Source organism: Oncorhynchus mykiss, chromosome 18 (assembly GCF_057628025.1).
Source record: "Oncorhynchus mykiss isolate SJ-2025 chromosome 18, ASM5762802v1, whole genome shotgun sequence".
NCBI classification, from domain to species: domain Eukaryota; kingdom Metazoa; phylum Chordata; class Actinopteri; order Salmoniformes; family Salmonidae; genus Oncorhynchus; species Oncorhynchus mykiss.
In genome coordinates this window covers 64,966,018-64,984,849 of record NC_143039.1, presented here as the reverse complement: position 1 = coordinate 64,984,849, position 18,832 = coordinate 64,966,018, and the positions used below count along the sequence as shown (strand labels likewise).

Sequence of the window (18,832 nt, the reverse complement as noted above, 5' to 3'; positions counted from 1 at the left end):
ACTGCTACCTCAGAAGGGCTATCTTAGCTTACATGTGTGTCTTTCTTTTCTAAATAAAAGGGTCAGGGTCAACATTTCTAAATGGTTTGATATACATTTAAATATGATTTTCTTGCAGCTTCACGTGTAGTTACAGGAAGAGTCTAGGTAGGCACAATAAGGACTGGCCACCCCACATAGCCTGGTTCCTCTCTAGGTTTCTTCCTAGGTTTTGGCCTTTCTAGGGAGTTTTTCCTAGCCAACGTGCTTCAACACCTGCATTGCTTGCTGTTTGGGGTTTTAGGCTGGGTTTCTGTACAGCACTTTGAGATATCAGCTGATGTACGAAGGGCTATATAAATAAATTTGATTTGAATGAAACCTTAACTCGAGCAACAACAAAACATCTACATGTCATTCAAAAATGTCCCATGAAACATGGACACTGCATGTCTGTTAGTGCTTTAGTCAACTTCTCTTATCATTTATACCCATGCTAAACAGCAAAAGATAAACAGCATTTCTATATTTTGTAATAGTTTATATGATCATTTAATACAATAATATAATACAATTGGTTCTGTCAACAAAATCATTGACAATAATAATAATAAAAATAATAACCAATAATGAAATGATTATAAATCTGTAAAGTTTTAATGGTGTGTGTGTGTGAAAATTAGACATCACATTCTTGCTTCCTCTGTCCTTGTTTCCTCCACTCCTTGAAAGTGCATTGGAGCCCGAGGGGAGGAACCTTCCCTCCTCTCCCCCAATGTGCTTTGAGAGGGAGGTGAGGAATGGAGGAAACAAGAGGAGAATCTAAATTGCATTTCCTAAATTCCTGACACCCTTCTCAAAAACCCATTGATAAGAAGGTGAGATGGGAAACACAATCTAGTAAATGAATGGGTTAAGAATATAGAAATATAAAAATGTATGAATGAGCAGTGACAGAGCAGCTAAGATGCAATTTGTATTTTATTTTATCTTTATTTAACTAGGCAAGTCAGTTAAGAACAAATTCTTATTTACAATGACAGCCTAGGAACAGTGGGTTAACTGCCTTGTTCAGAGGCAGAATGACAGATTTTTACAGTGTCAGCTCGGGTATTCGATCTAGTAACCTTTCGGTTACTGGCCCAACGCTCTAACTACTAGGCTACCTGCCGCCCCAATAGATAGTGTAGGATACAGTATATACATGAGATGACTACTAGGCTACCTGCCGCCCCAATAGATAGTGTAGGATACAGTATATACATGAGATGACTACTAGGCTACCTGCCGCCCCAATAGATAGTGTAGGATACAGTATATACATGAGATGAGTACTAGGCTACCTGCCGCCCCAATAGATAGTGTAGGATACAGTATATACATGAGATGACTACTAGGCTACCTGCCGCCCCAATAGATAGTGTAGGATACAGTATATACATGAGATGACTACTAGGCTACCTGCCGCCCCAATAGATAGTGTAGGATACAGTATATAGATGAGATGACTACTAGGCTACCTGCCGCCCCAATAGATAGTGTAGGATACAGTATATACATGAGATGACTACTAGGCTACCTGCCGCCCCAATAGATAGTGTAGGATACAGTATATACATGAGATGACTACTAGGCTACCTGCCGCCCCAATAGATAGTGTAGGATACAGTATATACATGAGATGACTACTAGGCTACCTGCCGCCCCAATAGATAGTGTAGGATACAGTATATACATGAGATGACTACTAGGCTACCTGCCGCCCCAATAGATAGTGTAGGATACAGTATATACATGAGATGACTACTAGGCTACCTGCCGCCCCAATAGATAGTGTAGGATACAGTATATACATGAGATGAGTACTAGGCTACCTGCCGCCCCAATAGATAGTGTAGGATACAGTATATACATGAGATGACTACTAGGCTACCTGCCGCCCCAATAGATAGTGTAGGATACAGTATATACATGAGATGACTACTAGGCTACCTGCCGCCCCAATAGATAGTGTAGGATACAGTATATACATGAGATGACTACTAGGCTACCTGCCGCCCCAATAGATAGTGTAGGATACAGTATATACATGAGATGACTACTAGGCTACCTGCCGCCCCAATAGATAGTGTAGGATACAGTATATACATGAGATGAGTACTAGGCTACCTGCCGCCCCAATAGATAGTGTAGGATACAGTATATACATGAGATGACTACTAGGCTACCTGCCGCCCCAATAGATAGTGTAGGATACAGTATATACATGAGATGACTACTAGGCTACCTGCCGCCCCAATAGATAGTGTAGGATACAGTATATACATGAGATGACTACTAGGCTACCTGCCGCCCCAATAGATAGTGTAGGATACAGTATATAGATGAGATGACTACTAGGCTACCTGCCGCCCCAATAGATAGCGTAGGATACAGTATATACATGAGATGACTACTAGGCTACCTGCCGCCCCAATAGATAGTGTAGGATACAGTATATACATGAGATGACTACTAGGCTACCTGCCGCCCCAATAGATAGTGTAGGATACAGTATATACATGAGATGACTACTAGGCTACCTGCCGCCCCAATAGATAGTGTAGGATACAGTATATACATGAGATGACTACTAGGCTACCTGCCGCCCCAATAGATAGTGTAGGATACAGTATATACATGAGATGACTACTAGGCTACCTGCCGCCCCAATAGATAGTGTAGGATACAGTATATACATGAGATGACTACTAGGCTACCTGCCGCCCCAATAGATAGTGTAGGATACAGTATATACATGAGATGACTACTAGGCTACCTGCCGCCCCAATAGATAGTGTAGGATACAGTATATACATGAGATGACTACTAGGCTACCTGCCGCCCCAATAGATAGTGTAGGATACAGTATATACATGAGATGAGTAATGTGAGAAATGTAAACATTCTTAAAGTGGCATTATTAAAGTGACTAGTGTTCTGTTTATTAAAGTGGCCAATGATATCAAGTCTGTAGGTAGGCAGCAGCCTCCCTGTTCTAGTGATGGCTGTTTAACAATCTGATGGCGATGAGATAGAAGCTGTTTATCGATCTCTCTGTCCCAGCTTTGATGCATCTGTACTGACCTCCCATTCTGGATGATAGCGGGGTGAACAGGCAGTGGCTTGGGTGGTTATTGTCCTTGATTATCTTTTTTGTATTCCCGCAACAAAGCCTCCTTCACTCACGCCGCCAAATTTACCATAGTAAAACTGACTATCCTACCGATCCTCGACTTCGGCAATGTCATCTACAAAATAGCTTCCAATACTCTACTCAGCAAACTGGATGCAGTTTATCACAGTGCCATCCGTTTTGTTACTAAAGCACCTTATACCACCCACCACTGCGACCTGTATCCTCTAGTCGGCTGGCCCTCGCTACATATTCGTCGCCAGACCCACTGGCTCCAGGTCATCTACAAGTCCATGCTAGGTAAAGCTCCGCCTTATCTCAGTTCACTGGTCACGATGGCAACACCCATCCGTAGCACGCGCTCCAGCAGGTGTATCTCACTGATCATCCCTAAAGCCAACACTGCATTTGGCCGCCTTTCGTTCCAGTTCTCTGCTGCCTGTGACTGGAACGAATTGCAAAAATCGCTGAAGTTGGAGACTTTTATCTCCTTCACCAACTTCAAACATCTGCTATCTGAGCAGCTAACCGATCGTTGCAGCTGTACATAGTCTATCGGTAAATAGCCCACCCAATTTTACCAACCTCGTCTCCATACTGTTTATATTTATTTACTTTTCTGCTCTTTTGCACACCAATATCGCTACCTGTACATGACCATCTGATCATTTATCACTCCAGTGTTAATCTGCAAAATTGTAATTATTCGCCTACCTCCTCATGCCTTTTGCACACAATGTATATAGACTCTCTCTTATTTTTCCTACTGTGTTATTGACTTGTTAATTGTTTACTCCATGTGTAACTCTGTGTTGTCTGTTCACACTGCTATGCTTTATATTGGCCAGGTCGCAGTTGCAAATGAGAACTTGGCACCTGTTTGAACTTGTTATCAGTATAAAAGACACCTGTCCACAACCTCAAACAGTCACACTCCAAACTCCACTATGGCCAAGACCAAAGAGCTGTCAAAGGACACCAGAAACAAAATTGTAGACCTGCACCAGGCTGGGAAGACTGAATCTGCAATAGGTAAGTAGCTTGGTTTGAAGAAATCAACTGTGGGAGCAATTATTAGGAAATGGAAGACATACAAGACCACTGATAATCTCCCTCGATCTGGGGCTCCACGCAAGATCTCACCCCAAAATGATCACAAGAACGGTGAGCAAGAATCCCAGAACCACACGGGGGGACCTAGTGAATGACCTGCAGAGAGCTGGGACCAAAGCCTACCATCAGTAACACACTACGCCGCCAGGGACTCAAATCCTGCAGTGCCAGACGTGTCCCCCTGCTTAAGCCAGTACATGTCCAGGCCCGTCTGAAGTTTGCTAGAGAGCATTTGGATGATCCAGAAAAAGATTGGGAGAATGTCATATGGTCAGATGAAACCAAAATATAACTTTTTGGTAAAAACTCAACTCGACGTGTTTGGAGGACAAAGAATGCTGAGTTGCATCCAAAGAACACCATACCTACTGTGAAGCATGGGGGTGGAAACATCATGCTTTGGGGCTGTTTTTCTGCAAAGGGACCAGGACGACTGATCCGTGTAAAGGAAAGAATGAATGGGGCCATGTATCGTGAGATTTTGAGTGAAAACCTCCTTCCATCAGCAAGGGCATTGAAGATGAAACGTGGCTGGCTCTTTCAGCATGACAATGATCCCAAACACACCGCCCAGGCAACAAAGGAGTGGCTTCGTAAGAAGCATTTCAAGGTCCTGGTGTGGCCTAGCCAGTCTCCAGATCTCAACTCCATAGAAAATCTTTGGAGGGAGTTGAAAGTCCGTGTTGCCCAGCAACAGCCCCAAAACATCACTGCTCTAGAGGAGATCTGCATGGAGGAATGGGCCAAAATACCAGCAACAGTGTGTGAAAACCTCATGAAGACTTACAGAAAACGTTTGACCTCTGTCATTGCCAACAAAGGGTATATAGAAAAGTATTGAGACAAACTTTTGTTATTGACCAAAAACTTATTTTCCACCATAATTTGCAAATAAATTCATTAAAAATCCTACAATGGGATTTTCTGGATTTTTTTTCTCATTTTGTCTGTCATAGTTGAAGTGTACCTATGATGAAAATTACAGGCCTCTCTCATCTTTTTAAGTGGGAGAACTTGCACAATTGGTGGCTGACTAAATACTTTTTTGCCCCACTGTATACTGTGTACTGGGGTATCTGGAAACAGCCACTGGATGCTTTTTCAAACTGTTGAAGCTATTTCTTCGAAGTTTTTCAACACATTTTAATATGTGCAGCTACTTTAAGTGAATACCTGCAGTCAACTTGATAAAGCAGATCGCGTTCTTCATTTCACCTGTCACATTATTTTACATTATGAAGCTCACCAAGCTCACCCAGAACAGTTGAGTCAGACATGTGTTTGTTAGTAAATAGCACAACGAGAGAAAGCGGGAGCAGGTGAGTCCAGCTGTGTGTTGACAGGGCTCACACTTCACATTGAAAAGGCAACAGTGTTTTTTTGCTTCAATAGATTGATCAGGGACGTGCAACTATAGTTAACCTTCACAGAAAATACTTCAGTGCAACACAACACATTCAGCAGAAAATAGATTCATTTTCATCAGATGCAATGCTATTTGGCTGGCAGCCACACAAGTCAATTATCTCACAATGTTTTGCAAAAATTATGAATGGCCATCATATTTCTAATGTTTATCATAGAAAGAATGTATCCATCTACATTTCCTAATGTTTATCTTAAATTTAATCTAGCATTTTACCAGAGAAAAGTATGCTGGTTACACAAAGTTAATCTAGCATAGTACTGGAGAAAAGTAGCTACACATAGAAAAGTACTGGAGAAAAGTAGCTACACATAGAAAAGTACTCAGGAAAAGTAGCTACACAGAAAACTCCTGGGGAAAAGTAGCTACACATAGAAAACTCCTGGGGAAAAGTAGCTACACATAGAAAACTCCTGGGGAAAAGTAGCTACACGTAGAAAACTCCTGGGGAAAAGTAGCTACACATAGAAAACTCCTGGGGAACAGTAGCTACACGTAGAAAACTCCTGGGGAAAAGTAGCTACACATAGAAAACTCCTGGGGAACAGTAGCTACACGTAGAAAACTCCTGGGGAAAAGTAGCTACACATAGAAAACTCCTGGGGAAAAGTAGCTACACATAGAAAACTCCTGGGGAAAAGTAGCTACACATAGAAAACTCCTGGGGAACAGTAGCTACACGTAGAAAACTCCTGGGGAAAAGTAGCTACACGTAGAAAACTCCTGGGGAAAAGTAGCTACACATAGAAAACTCCTGGGGAACAGTAGCTACACGTAGAAAACTCCTGGGGAAAAGTAGCTACACGTAGAAAACTCCTGGGGAAAAGTAGCTACACATAGAAAACTCCTGGGGAAAAGTAGCTACACATAGAAAACTCCTGGGGAAAAGTAGCTACACATAGAAAACTCCTGGGGAAAAGTAGCTACACGTAGAAAACTCCTGGGGAAAAGTAGCTACACATAGAAAACTCCTGGGGAAAAGTAGCTACACATAGAAAACTCCTGGGGAACAGTAGCTACACATATAAAACTCCTGGGGAAAAGTAGCTACACGTAGAAAACTCCTGGGGAAAAGTAGCTACACGTAGAAAACTCCTGGGGAAAAGTAGCTACACATAGAAAACTCCTGGGGAAAAGTAGCTACACATAGAAAACTCCTGGGGAAAAGTAGCTACACATAGAAAACTCCTGGGGAAAAGTAGCTACACGTAGAAAACTCCTGGGGAACAGTAGCTACACGTAGAAAACTCCTGGGGAAAAGTAGCTACATATAGAAAACTCCTGGGGAAAAGTAGCTACACATAGAAAACTCCTGGGGAAAAGTAGCTACACGTAGAAAACTCCTGGGGAAAAGTAGCTACATATAGAAAACTCCTGTGGAAAAGTAGCTACACATAGAAAACGCCTGGGGAACAGTAGCTACACATTGGTCATAAAGCTCTAACTGACAGATTGCCCGTTGGTGAATTCTCATCCGAGTGGAGAAGTGCAACTGAAGCACAAAATGACTGATGCCAAGCAGAAATTACAATAAGAAGCATTTTACATCTGCATTTACAAAACGCAGCAAGATATTTGTTATGCATTTTATTTTTTTATCCTGTGAGAAAAATGCAGAATTCTGCATTTAATGCAACACTTAAGTTTGATTTGCTAGTGGCTGAATTAATAAGGTGACAGGGCATCATATTGAGAAGTCAAAGCCGTTTGTACAGCTGCCACTATCTTGATTTTCTTGCTTTCCCTACTTTCCACTCTCAGCACATCTTCTCCTCCAAGCAGAGCAGGCAGGTCCGTTGCCTTAGCAACTCCACTCCACTCAGACACAGTGTGCAGCCTACACATGCTGCTCCAGAGCAAGTACTGTTCTTCCTTCAGACAAGCATTCTGGTAATAAACGCGTAATACTGTGTATATCCTGGTATGAGAGAAGAACTGCAAGACAATATGAACACCTGGATACTGCCAGGCCCATGAAAACTGTTTTCACACCATAACATAGGAAGATAGAAAATGTTACGAGGTTACAGTACACTTCCGAGATCTCCTCCAACCCTCCCTAAAAAGGTTTTGATACTACTCCTGAATTATATTGAATGTATCTATGTTCCCCCTTTATATCTAAATGTATTAATGACTTTGTAACAGCTCCAAACAGATGTCCATTAGAACAAATGCTCACTGGTACCCTAATTTATAGAAAGACCCATATGAACACACACACACCCCTCCCTCCTCACCTTGTCGACAGCGTGTGTGTGCAGCTCTTTCTCCAGGCATTCTTTCTGAGTGACGCAGGCTCGGAGCCTGTCCAGTTCTTCCTGGAACTGAGCGATGGTCACCTCTCTGTTGAGCTCCACAGCCTTCAGCATCTGCAGCTCTGCACTCAGCTTAGTGTTCTCTAGCTCCGTGCTACGCAGGTGGACCTACACACACACACAGGCAGAGAGACCATTATAGACACACAGACAAAGAAAGACGATTATGAACACACACACACATACAGTTGAAGTCTGATGTTTACATACACTTAGGTTGGAGTCATTAAAACTCGTTTTTCAACAACTCCACAAATTTCTTGTTAACAAACTATAGTTTTGGCAAGTCGGTAAGGACATCTACTTTGTGCATGACATAAGTAATTTTTCCAACAATTGTTTACAATTATTTCACTTATAATTCACTGTTCCAGTGTGTGTTTACATACACTAAGTTGACTGTGCCTTTAAACAGCTTGGAAAATTACAGAAAATTATGTCATTGCTTTAGAAGCTTCTGATAGGCGAATTAACATAATTTGAGTCAATTGGGGGTGTACCTGTGGATGTATTTCAAGGCCTACCTTCAAACTCAGTGCCTCTTTGCTTGACATCATGGTAAAATCAAAAGAAATCAACCAAGACCTCAGAAAAAATTTGTAGACCTCCACAAGTCTGGTTCATCCTTGGAAGCAATTTCCAAACACCTGAAGGTACCACGTTCATCTGTACAAACAATAGTACGCAAGTATAAACAACATGGGACCAAGCAGCCGTCATACCGCTCAGGAAGGAGATGCATTCTGTCTCCTAGAGATGAACGTAGTTTGGTGTGAAAAGTACAAATCAATCCCAGAACAGCAGCAAAAGACCTTGTGAAGATGCTGGAGGAAACAGATACAAAAGTATCTATATCCACAGTAAAACGAGTCCTATTTCGACATAACCTGAAAGGCCGCTCAGCAAGGAAGAAGCCACTGTTCCAAAACCACCATAAAAAAGCCAGCCACCATCTCAACCGTGGCAGCATCATGTTGTGGAGATGCTTTGCTGCAGGAGGGACTGGTGCACTTCACAAAATAGATGGCATCATGAGGGAGAAAAATTATGTGGATATATTGAAGCAACATCTCAAGGCATCAGTCAGGAAGTCAAAGCTTGGTAACAATTGGGTCTTCCAAATGGACAATGACCACAAGCATACTTCCAATGTTGTGGCAAAATGGCTCAAGGACAACAAAGTCAAGGTATTGGAGTGGCCATCAAAAAGCCCAGACCTCAATCCTATAGCAAATTTGTGGGCAGAACTGAAAAAGTGTGTGCAAGCAAGGAGGCCTACAAACCTGACTCAGTTACACCAGCTCTGTCAGGAGGAATGGGCCAAAATTCACCCAACTTATTGTGGGAAGCTTGTGGAAGGCGACCCGAAACGTTGGACCCAAAACAATTTAAAGGCAATGCTACCAAATACTAATTGAGTGTATGTAAACTTCTGACCCACTGGGAATGTGATGAAAGAAATAAAAGCTAAAATATATCATTCTCTCAACTATTATTCTGACATTTCACATTCTTAAAATAAAGTGGTGATCCTAACTGACCTAAGACAGGGAATTTTTACTTGGATTAAATGTCATGAATTGAGAAAAACTGAGTTTAAATGTATTTGGCTAAGGTGTATGAAACTTCTGACTTCAACTGTAGATACATGTGCATACACAGTGTATCATTTCACCTTGTAAAGGTCCCTCTCGTCCTTCTCATTCTTCAGTTGGGTCTCCAGAGTGTCTTTATCTGCTGTCAGCTTCTTTAACCTGTCTCTCAGACTGGACAACAACAACTGCATTAATACCAATAATGTTCTCTCTAGTTTTCTGTACTGTATGTCATTTGAGTATAGTACTGTATCTATGGTGTTTCTCATCAACAGTCCAGTTAGTTTCCTTATAGTCCTTTGTGTGTGTGTGTGTGTGTGTGTGTGTGTGTGTGTGTGTGTGTGTGTGTGTGTGTGTGTGTGTGTGTGTGTGTGTGTGGCAGGTTTTCCACTAGGCGGTAATAGCCGGCTCTTGGCCTATAAAAAATGAAAAAAGCTGATAATTAAAATTGGTGCCAGGCCGGGAGAAGAAAAAAATAGATTGCGAAATAATGTTTTTTAGCTTATTTAAATGGTGGAAATACTAGTCGATGGAAATACATTTGACTGGCCATGCTTATCGGTCTATAGGGTCATTTGCATAATTGTGTGTAATTAAATTGCAGCGTGCATAGGCTACTGTATATTCCTTATGAATCTTATTTCTCACACCCCTACAGCACACAGATACAGAGCCTTGGAGCTGAACAATCTGCAGCAGCAGCATCTCAAACTGCAACAGATGGCAGGCCTCATCAGTGCGTCACACACCACTTCGCAATGAGCTGGAGGCAGTACGCGTTTTGAAAACACACAGTTAATTGTTTGAAAGCTGAACGTTTTAACATGCATTATGAGGCATGTCTTACCTTGCTTCAAAGCAGCCTATTAGATCTACACCACTCCCATGTGCGCTGCCCTTTTGACAACGGCGTTTTCTGCTAATTGCATTATGGAAAGAACATTTGCGTGTAGCCTACTGCCTTGTGCGCATCGCTGAGCTTTATAATGTGAAGAAATAATAGTTCATCAACATTTGAAGATAAACGCTCTGTTCTGTTGCCCTCATTGCTTTTTAAGTATTTAAAAATACATTTTTATGTAGCTTAGGCTTACTGGTTGTATGAATTTGGGCTCTATCTTCCCACAGCTGTCCCAGTCTGTTTGGAATAGGCTATTCCTCGACAAGCTGACCAATAGAATAGGTCAACTTTTCTACTATGGGGGATAGTAGATTGGCGTAGGTTAGTGATTTGGCTGTTTGTTACTCCTCTTGTTGGCTGAGGAAAAGTAAATGTGGACAGTTATTCGAGCATCTTCAAAATGCGCATCTGAATTCAGTATGAAGGACTACACATTGTTGCATGCTCAACATGTTCTGTTAATATGAATTACCATAATCCAAATGTGATTTCTGTCATTCTGAGCAGTGTGGGTGGACGCCCTAATCAGGTTACACACCCAATGGATATGGGTCCTCCAGATTTATAAAATGTCCGGTAAATTAAAATGTTGCCGGTCAAATGTCCTGTCCACATTTTCCTAATGGAAACCCTGATGTGTGGCATGTGTGTTCCTCCTCACCAGTCCAGTTCCTATCCTTCCAGTGTGTGTTCCTCCTCACCAGTCCAGTTCGGTCTCTTTCTGCAGCCCTCTCTGTGTGACTCCCAGTAGGTCCTCCTCCAGCTGTCTGACCCGGTCTGTGGCCTCCTGCAATCTCCTCCTCACCTCCTCCCTCTCCTCTGACAGGCCCTGGGAGGAGCGTAGCAGCTCCTGCAACCACACCACAGGCGACTTCAGCTGTCAATCACACTGTTATTCAATCACTGGCCCTTGTCGGTCAGTCCTGTTAGACCAGAGGTGTCAAACTCAATTCCTGGAAGGCTGAGTGTTTTCTGTTTTTTGTCTTTTCCTTTCAAATTGTGTTCAACTAAGACCCAGACAATGAGATGAGGGGAGTTCCAACCTAATCAATGACCTTTACTGATCAATCAAGTAAAATGGAGGGAAATGCTGCAAATGCTTGGCTTTGTATTGAGTTTGACCCTCTCAATCAAAATGCTGTGTGATAACGAATGACGATTGGCAATGTTCTGAAACAAGAGGCAACCATGAGAACCAGTTGGAGTCTATCTATCCAGTATCTTGTACCTGGTCCTGCCAGTGATCTCCCCTGTTGGAACATGTTGAGAAGTAGAGGACATTAAATCACCCACAACACACTGCACCTGACAGACCAGCACGCCTACATAAACACCCCTGCATCACTCAACACGCACACACACGCACTTATGCATCAGACAGACAGGCACATCACATCCATCAAACATACAGGTGCAGTATATACATTTATATTTGTTTTGGGAAACACGTGCACAGTGTCACACCCAGATGTCATGTGTAGTTCAGGTACAGCCCGCTGGCTCCCTGGAGGACTGTATGATTTCAACTGCAGCCATTTGGGAGACACTTTAGCAGCGCAAAAGACCTTATAAAACATGGTGTCGTAAAATTAGCAGCCGCAAAATATGTACTTACGTTTTCATGGTCCAGCTAAAGGATATTTTCATCAGTGCTGCACTAAAGGGCCATGGTGAATATACTCAAATGTTCTTGTGTACTGCACAAATGAACGAGCACACACACACACACACACACACACACACCACTGATTTCATAAGAGAAACACTTGTTGAATGAAGAATCTGACATTAATAATCTATGTACATTTTATTTACAGCAATTTAGTACTTCATAAAATGACCAAGTCAGAAATCTCTCAAAGCTGTCTACCACACACACATTCCTTTTACTATCCTTGTGGGGACCAAACAATTGATACCCATTCAAAATCCTATTTTCCCAAAAACCTAATTCAAACCCTACACCTAACCCTAATTCAAACCCTATACCTAACCCCTAACCCTAATTCAAACCCTACACCTAACCCCTAACCCTAATTCAAACCCTACACCTAACCCTAATTCAAACCCTACACCTAACCCCTAACCCTAATTCAAACCCTATACCTAACCCCTAACCCTAATTCAAACCCTACACCTAACCCTAATTCAAACCCTATACCTAAACCCTAACCCTAATTTAAACCCTATACCTAACCCCTAACCCTAATTCAAACCCTATACCTAACCCTAATTCAAACCCTATACCTAACCCCTAACCCTAATTCAAACCCTACACCTAACCCTAATTCAAACCCTATACCTAACCCCTAACCCTAATTCAAACCCCATACCTAACCCTTAATCCTAATTCAAACCCTATACCTAACCCCTAACCCTAACTCAAACCCTATACCTAACCCCTAACCCTAATTCAAACCCTACACCTAACCCTAATTCAAACCCTATACCTAACCCCTAACCCTAATTTAAACCCTATACCTAACCCCTAACCCTAATTCAAACCCTATACCTAACCCCTAACCCTAATTCAAACCCTATACCTAACCCCTAACCCTAATTCAAACCCTACACCTAACCCTAATTCAAACCCTATACCTAACCCCTAACCCTAATTCAAACCCTATACCTAACCCCTAACCCTAATTCAAACCCTATACCTAACCCTAATTCAAACCCTATACCTAACCCCTAAGCCTAATTCAAACCCTATACCTAACCCCTAAGCCAACCCTATACCTAACCCCTAACCCTAATTCAAACCCTATACCTAACCCCTAACCCTAATTCAAACCCTATTCCTAACCCCTAAGCCAAACCCTATACCTAACCCCTAACCCTAATTCAAACCCTATACCTAACCCCTAAGCCTAATCCAAACCCTATACCTAACCCCTAAGGCTAATTCAAACCCTATACCTAACCCCTAAGCCTAATTCAAACCCTATACCTAACCCCTAAGCCTAATTCAAACCCTATACCTAACCCCTAACCCTAATTCAAACCCTATACCTAACCCCTAAGCCAAACCCTATACCTAACCCTAATTCAAACCCTATACCTAACCCCTAAGCCTAATTCAAACCCTATACCTAACCCCTAAGCCAAACCCTATACCTAACCCCTAACCCTAATTCAAACACTATACCTAACCCCTAACCCTAATTCAAACCCTATACCTAACCCCTAACCCTAATTCAAACCCTATACCTAACCCCTAAACCAACCCTATACCTAACCCAAACCCTAATTCAAACCCTATACCTAACTAACCCATAAGCCTAAAATATACTTTTTCCTTGTGAGGGATCAACAAAATGCCCCCACCTGTCCAAATGTTCCTTTTTTAATATTCCTGTGAGGACCTCTGGTCCCCATAAGGATACTAAAACACACACACACTAGGAAAAAGCACCAGGGGGCAGTAAGAGACTGGTTCCATATCATCAACGTTCTCCCCTAAATTTCCTCCACTCTCCTTCCTCCTCTCATCCTCCCTGCTTCCCTCCTCTCATCCTCCCTGCTTCCCTCCTCTCTCCTTTCATCCTCCCCCTATTTCCTCTAGTTTCAGTGGGTTAAATCTTACGTTGCAGGTTAAGTCACATGGAAATGTTTATTCACTGAACAACACCAAATGGTACTTCAAATAAATGACAAAATTGAAGTCACTCTCAGCAGTTGTAATAAGATGAGAAATGAGAGAGTGAGAAAGAGAGAAAAACAGAGAGAAAAAGAGAGAGCGAGACGGCGAGAGAGAGAGCAGTGCCCCTAGTACATTGGCGTGACTGAGTCATGTTACTCCCTAAACTGGGCAGGGCCTTCCTTCACCCAGGCGGTTATGCAGACAACCGTCTCTCATTCCACATGCATTTTAAAACAAGTTACAAGTGGGTGGCATTGTGAGTGTGTGTGTCAGTGGGATTGAGTGTGTGTGTGGGGGAGGAGTGGTCTGTGTGTATGTATGTGGCCTTGACGTCATATTTGTTCACTCTGTGGTTGAGATGGCATTGCCCTGATGCCAGATGCCTGGGAGACCGTGTCCAGTTAGCGTCCTGGCCCAGTGAGTCAGCTCGTTAAAAAGGGACAGAGAGACAGGCACACACACACGAAACAAACAAAAAAATATGACACACTGTGCAAACACAGTGCACACACACTCCTTTGTGTGTTCAACCATGGACACAGATCATTCATAAACTTCATTAACGTTGATGTTTTGAACCTGTGATCACTGAATAGGAACTGGCACTCAGGTTTCTCTCTTCTGCTCCCTCGCTCTGTACAGTCTCCTGTGCTACGTATTTCTCTCTCCCTCCCTCACCTGGTTGTGTGCATAGCAGGCTGCAGGTCTCTCTCCCTCCCTCCCTCACCTGGTTGTGCGTAGCAGGCTGCAGGTCTCTCTCCCTCCCTCCCTCCCTCCCTCACCTGGTTGTGTGTGCGTTGCAGGCTGCAAGTCTCTCCCTCCCTCCCTCACCTGGTTGTGTGTAGCAGGCTGCAGGTCTCTCTCCCTCCCTCCCTCACCTGGTTGTGTGTGCGTTGCAGGCTGCAAGTCTCTCTCCCTCCCTCACCTGGTTGTGTTTTTGTTGCAGGCTGCAAGTCTCTCTCTCCCTCCCTCACCTGGTTGTGTGCGCGTAGCAGGCTGCAGGTCTCTCTCCCTCCCTCCCTCCCTCACCTGGTTGTGTGTGCGTAGCAGGCTGCAAGTCTCTCTCTCCCTCCCTCACCTGGTTGTGTGTGCGTAGCAGGCTGCAGGTCTTTCTCCCTCCCTCACCTGCTTGTGTGTGCGTAGCAGGCTGCAGGTCTCTCTCCCCTCCCTCACCTGGTTGTGTGTGCGTAGCAGGCTGCAGGTCTCTCTCCCCTCCCTCACCTGGTTGTGTGTGCGTAGCAGGCTGCAGGTCTCTCTCCCCCTCCCTCACCTGGTTGTGTGTGCGTAGCAGGCTGCAGGTCTCTCTCCCCCTCCCTCACCTGGTTGTGTGTGCGTAGCAGGCTGCAAGTCTCTCCCTCCCTCCCTCACCTGGTTGTGTGTGCATAGCAGGCTGCAGGTCTTTCTCCCTCACCTGGTTGTGTGTGCTTAGCAGGCTGCAGGTCTCTCTCCCCTCCCTCACCTGGTTGTGTGTGCGTAGCAGGCTGCAGGTCTCTCTCCCTCACCTGGTTGTGTGTGCGTAGCAGGCTGCAGGTCTCTCTCCCTCACCTGGTTGTGTGTGCGTAGCAGGCTGCAGGTCTCTCTCCCTCACCTGGTTGTGTGTGCGTAGCAGGCTGCAGGTCTCTCTCCCTCCCTCACCTGGTTATGTGTGCGTAGCAGGCTGCAGGTCTCTCTCCCTCCCTCACCTGGTTGTGTGTGCGTAGCAGGCTGCAGGTCTCTCCCTCCCTCACCTGGTTGTGTTTGCCTAGCAGGCTCCAAGTCTCTCTCCCTCCCTCACCTGGTTGTGTGTGCTTAGCAGGCTGCAGGTCTCTCTCCCTCCCTCACCTGGTTGTGTGTGCGTAGCAGGCTGCAGGTCTCCCTCCCTCCCTCACCTGGTTGTGTTTTCGTTGCAGGCTGCGAGTCTCTCTCTCCCTCCCTCACCTGGTTGTGTGCGCGTAGCAGGCTGCAGGTCTCTCTCCCTCCCTCCCTCACCTGGTTGTGTGTGCGTAGCAGGCTGCAGGTCTCTCCCTCCCTCCCTCACCTGGTTGTGTGTGCGTAGCAGGCTGCAGGTCTCCCTCCCTCCCTCACCTGGTTGTGTGTGCGTAGCAGGCTGCAGGTCTCTCTCCCTCCCTCACTTGGTTGTGTGTGCGTAGCAGGCTGCAGGTCTCTCCCTCCCTCACCTGGTTGTGTGTGCGTAGCAGGCTGCAGGTCTCGCTCCCTCCCTCACCTGGTTGTGTGTGCGTAGCAGGCTGCAGGTCTCTCTCCCTCCCTCACCTGGTTGTGTGTGCGTAGCAGGCTGCGGGTCTCTCCCTCCCTCACCTGGTTGTGTGTGCATAGCAGGCTGCAGGTCTCTCTCCCTCACCTGGTTGTGTGTGCGTAGCAGGCTGCAGGTCTCTCTCCCTCCCTCACCTGGTTATGTGTGCGTAGCAGGCTGCAGGTTTTTCTCCCTCCCTCACCTGGTTGTGTGTGCGTAGCAGGCTGCAGGTCTCTCCCTCCCTCACCTGGTTGTGTTTGCCTAGCAGGCTCCAAGTCTCTCTCCCTCCCTCACCTGGTTGTGTGTGCTTAGCAGGCTGCAGGTCTCTCTCCCTCCCTCACCTGGTTGTGTGTGCGTAGCAGGCTGCAGGTCTCCCTCCCTCCCTCACCTGGTTGTGTTTTCGTTGCAGGCTGCAAGTCTCTCTCTCCCTCCCTCACCTGGTTGTGTGCGCGTAGCAGGCTGCAGGTCTCTCTCCCTCCCTCCCTCACCTGGTTGTGTGTGCGTAGCAGGCTGCAGGTCTCTCCCCTCCCTTCCTCACCTGGTTGTGTGTGCGTAGCAGGCTGCAGGTCTCCCTCCCTCACCTGGTTGTGTGTGCGTAGCAGGCTGCAGGTCTCCCTCTCCTGCTCTCTCTCTCTGTGCAGCCTCCTGTGCTCCTCCTGCAGCTGCTGCTTCTCCTCTTGCAGGTGGTGCATGGTCTTCAACAGCTCCCTGCGCTCCTGCTGCGCCTCCTCTACACGCTGCTTCTCACCAGAGGATAGAAGAGGAGACTGTGTACCAGTAACATTTAGACAGCTATACTGTGTGTGTGTGTGTGTGTGTGTGTGTGTGTGTGTGTACCTCCAGCACACTGCTCTTGGTGGTCACCACCAGAATGTCTGAGTTGCTGTCATCCTCGGTAACGGTAAGACAGTCCTCGGTGGGCGTGGCCGGGCGAAACAGGAAAGGTGTGCTGGCGCCTCTGATGTCACCCGTGTGTGTGACGTAACAGAACTGATAAAACTCCCCGTCACTCTTGGGAACATAGTACCCTGCAAAGGGGGAGACCGAGTTGGAAAAAGTTAGGAAGGGCCTGGCATTTTGAGACAGTATCGTCAGGTGAATTGGTTGCGTTTATTTCATCTAGAGTATTCATAAAGAGTATCAGAGTAGGACAGGGATGGGCATTTGAAATGATTTAACTATAAGAATAATATCGTGACTTTTTCCTGGATATCCAAATAGTCAAAATACATGTTTTAAAGATAATATTTTTTTTTGTAAATTACTTCAATGGAGACTTGCTCACTGGACTCTAGAGGAAGCTGGTGAACTACACTCTACTTGCTTCAGCAGAAGGTGGTGTAGGGGCGGGAAAGGAGGAGCAGGGGCCGGTGTGTGTGACCAGGTGCGCAACTTTGGTTTTAGAAGTGGGTGGGACATAATTATTATTATTTTTTGACCAGTCAGATAAACACTCCAAAGCCTATCAGACTGCTCGGAGGCATCCTCATGGTCCTAAAGCACACTGTTGCCTCATTTTTAATCACATTCCCAATAATAACAGTAGACAGTAGACAGTTAAGTCTTTTTTGCTGCGCTCCTCATCCTTGTCTACAACAACAGCCCACCGGTTGGTTGATCATTGTATCCTGCTTCTTCTCATTTAGCCAACCGAATTCTGTCATTTTAATTCCATTTTGCATGACTAAAATCTTTATCTTCCCATGAAGCCTCTGACTGTAACGCCTTGACAGACAACAACGACAAGCTACAGGTGTGAAACGGGTGTGTAGGGTAATGGTGTCCTTTTTTAAATGGGGCACCCTTGTAAAAACTGTCATTAAACTGTTGTTTTATTAAACTGTTCAATCTAATGGTCTATCCTTATAGGCTATTTAGCAACGTCACATATCATTTTATTTCATTTCAGACAAAGTCTTTTCATTGTTAAAATAGGCTACTCTCTCAAGTAACCGAATAATCACTTCCGTTCAGATATTCGAATAACCGTGCCCATCCCTTAGAAGAAGTGCTGATCTAGGATCTGGTCCCCACATGCCCATATCATCATATGCATTATGATCTAAAAACACAAAAATGAACCATAGATCAGCACTCTGAGAGGCACTGTGAATCCTGACTGTCTAAATCTAATGTATATAAAATCACTCATCTTTCACATCTTCTACTCATAGTAAACACTTCATTCAATAAGAGTAAAAGTCCAGTAATTCAACTGCACTGTATTTGAGGTAAAGATCACTGTCCGTGATATAAACACATGCAGAAGTCACAGAGTTCCACTGACACCACAGAGACCATGTCAGCCCCTGTAAAACCAGATCACCGGCCCTCTATGTAGCATGTGTGTGTAATATCCCTACACACACACACACACACAGAGAGACAGAGAGAGATGTTCAAGTCTCTGACCACGGTTGCGGTTGTATTCCATCAATAAAATAAGGTAGCT

General features: G+C 44.7%; 1 protein-coding gene across 5 annotated transcripts in view; it reads right to left on the bottom strand.

The window, feature by feature from the left end:
* The window catches only part of tax1bp1a (Tax1 (human T-cell leukemia virus type I) binding protein 1a), a 44,690-nt gene that overhangs the window by 15,792 nt on the left and 10,066 nt on the right, over positions 1–18,832 (bottom strand). For 2 of the 5 annotated variants that reach the window (XM_036953323.2, XM_036953325.2), the window contains exons 4-8: positions 17,218–17,408; positions 16,962–17,120; positions 11,209–11,357; positions 9,687–9,777; positions 7,934–8,119 (exon numbers count right to left, since the gene is read on the bottom strand). In XM_036953323.2, the coding sequence (XP_036809218.2) occupies positions 7,934–8,119; positions 9,687–9,777; positions 11,209–11,357; positions 16,962–17,120; positions 17,218–17,408 (776 nt within the window). Of the gene's footprint in view, positions 1–7,933; positions 8,120–9,686; positions 9,778–11,168; positions 11,358–16,961; positions 17,121–17,217; positions 17,409–18,832 lie in introns of those variants that run through there. The other 3 variants (XM_036953324.2, XM_090209077.1, XM_090209078.1) reach the window with 2 other exon arrangements.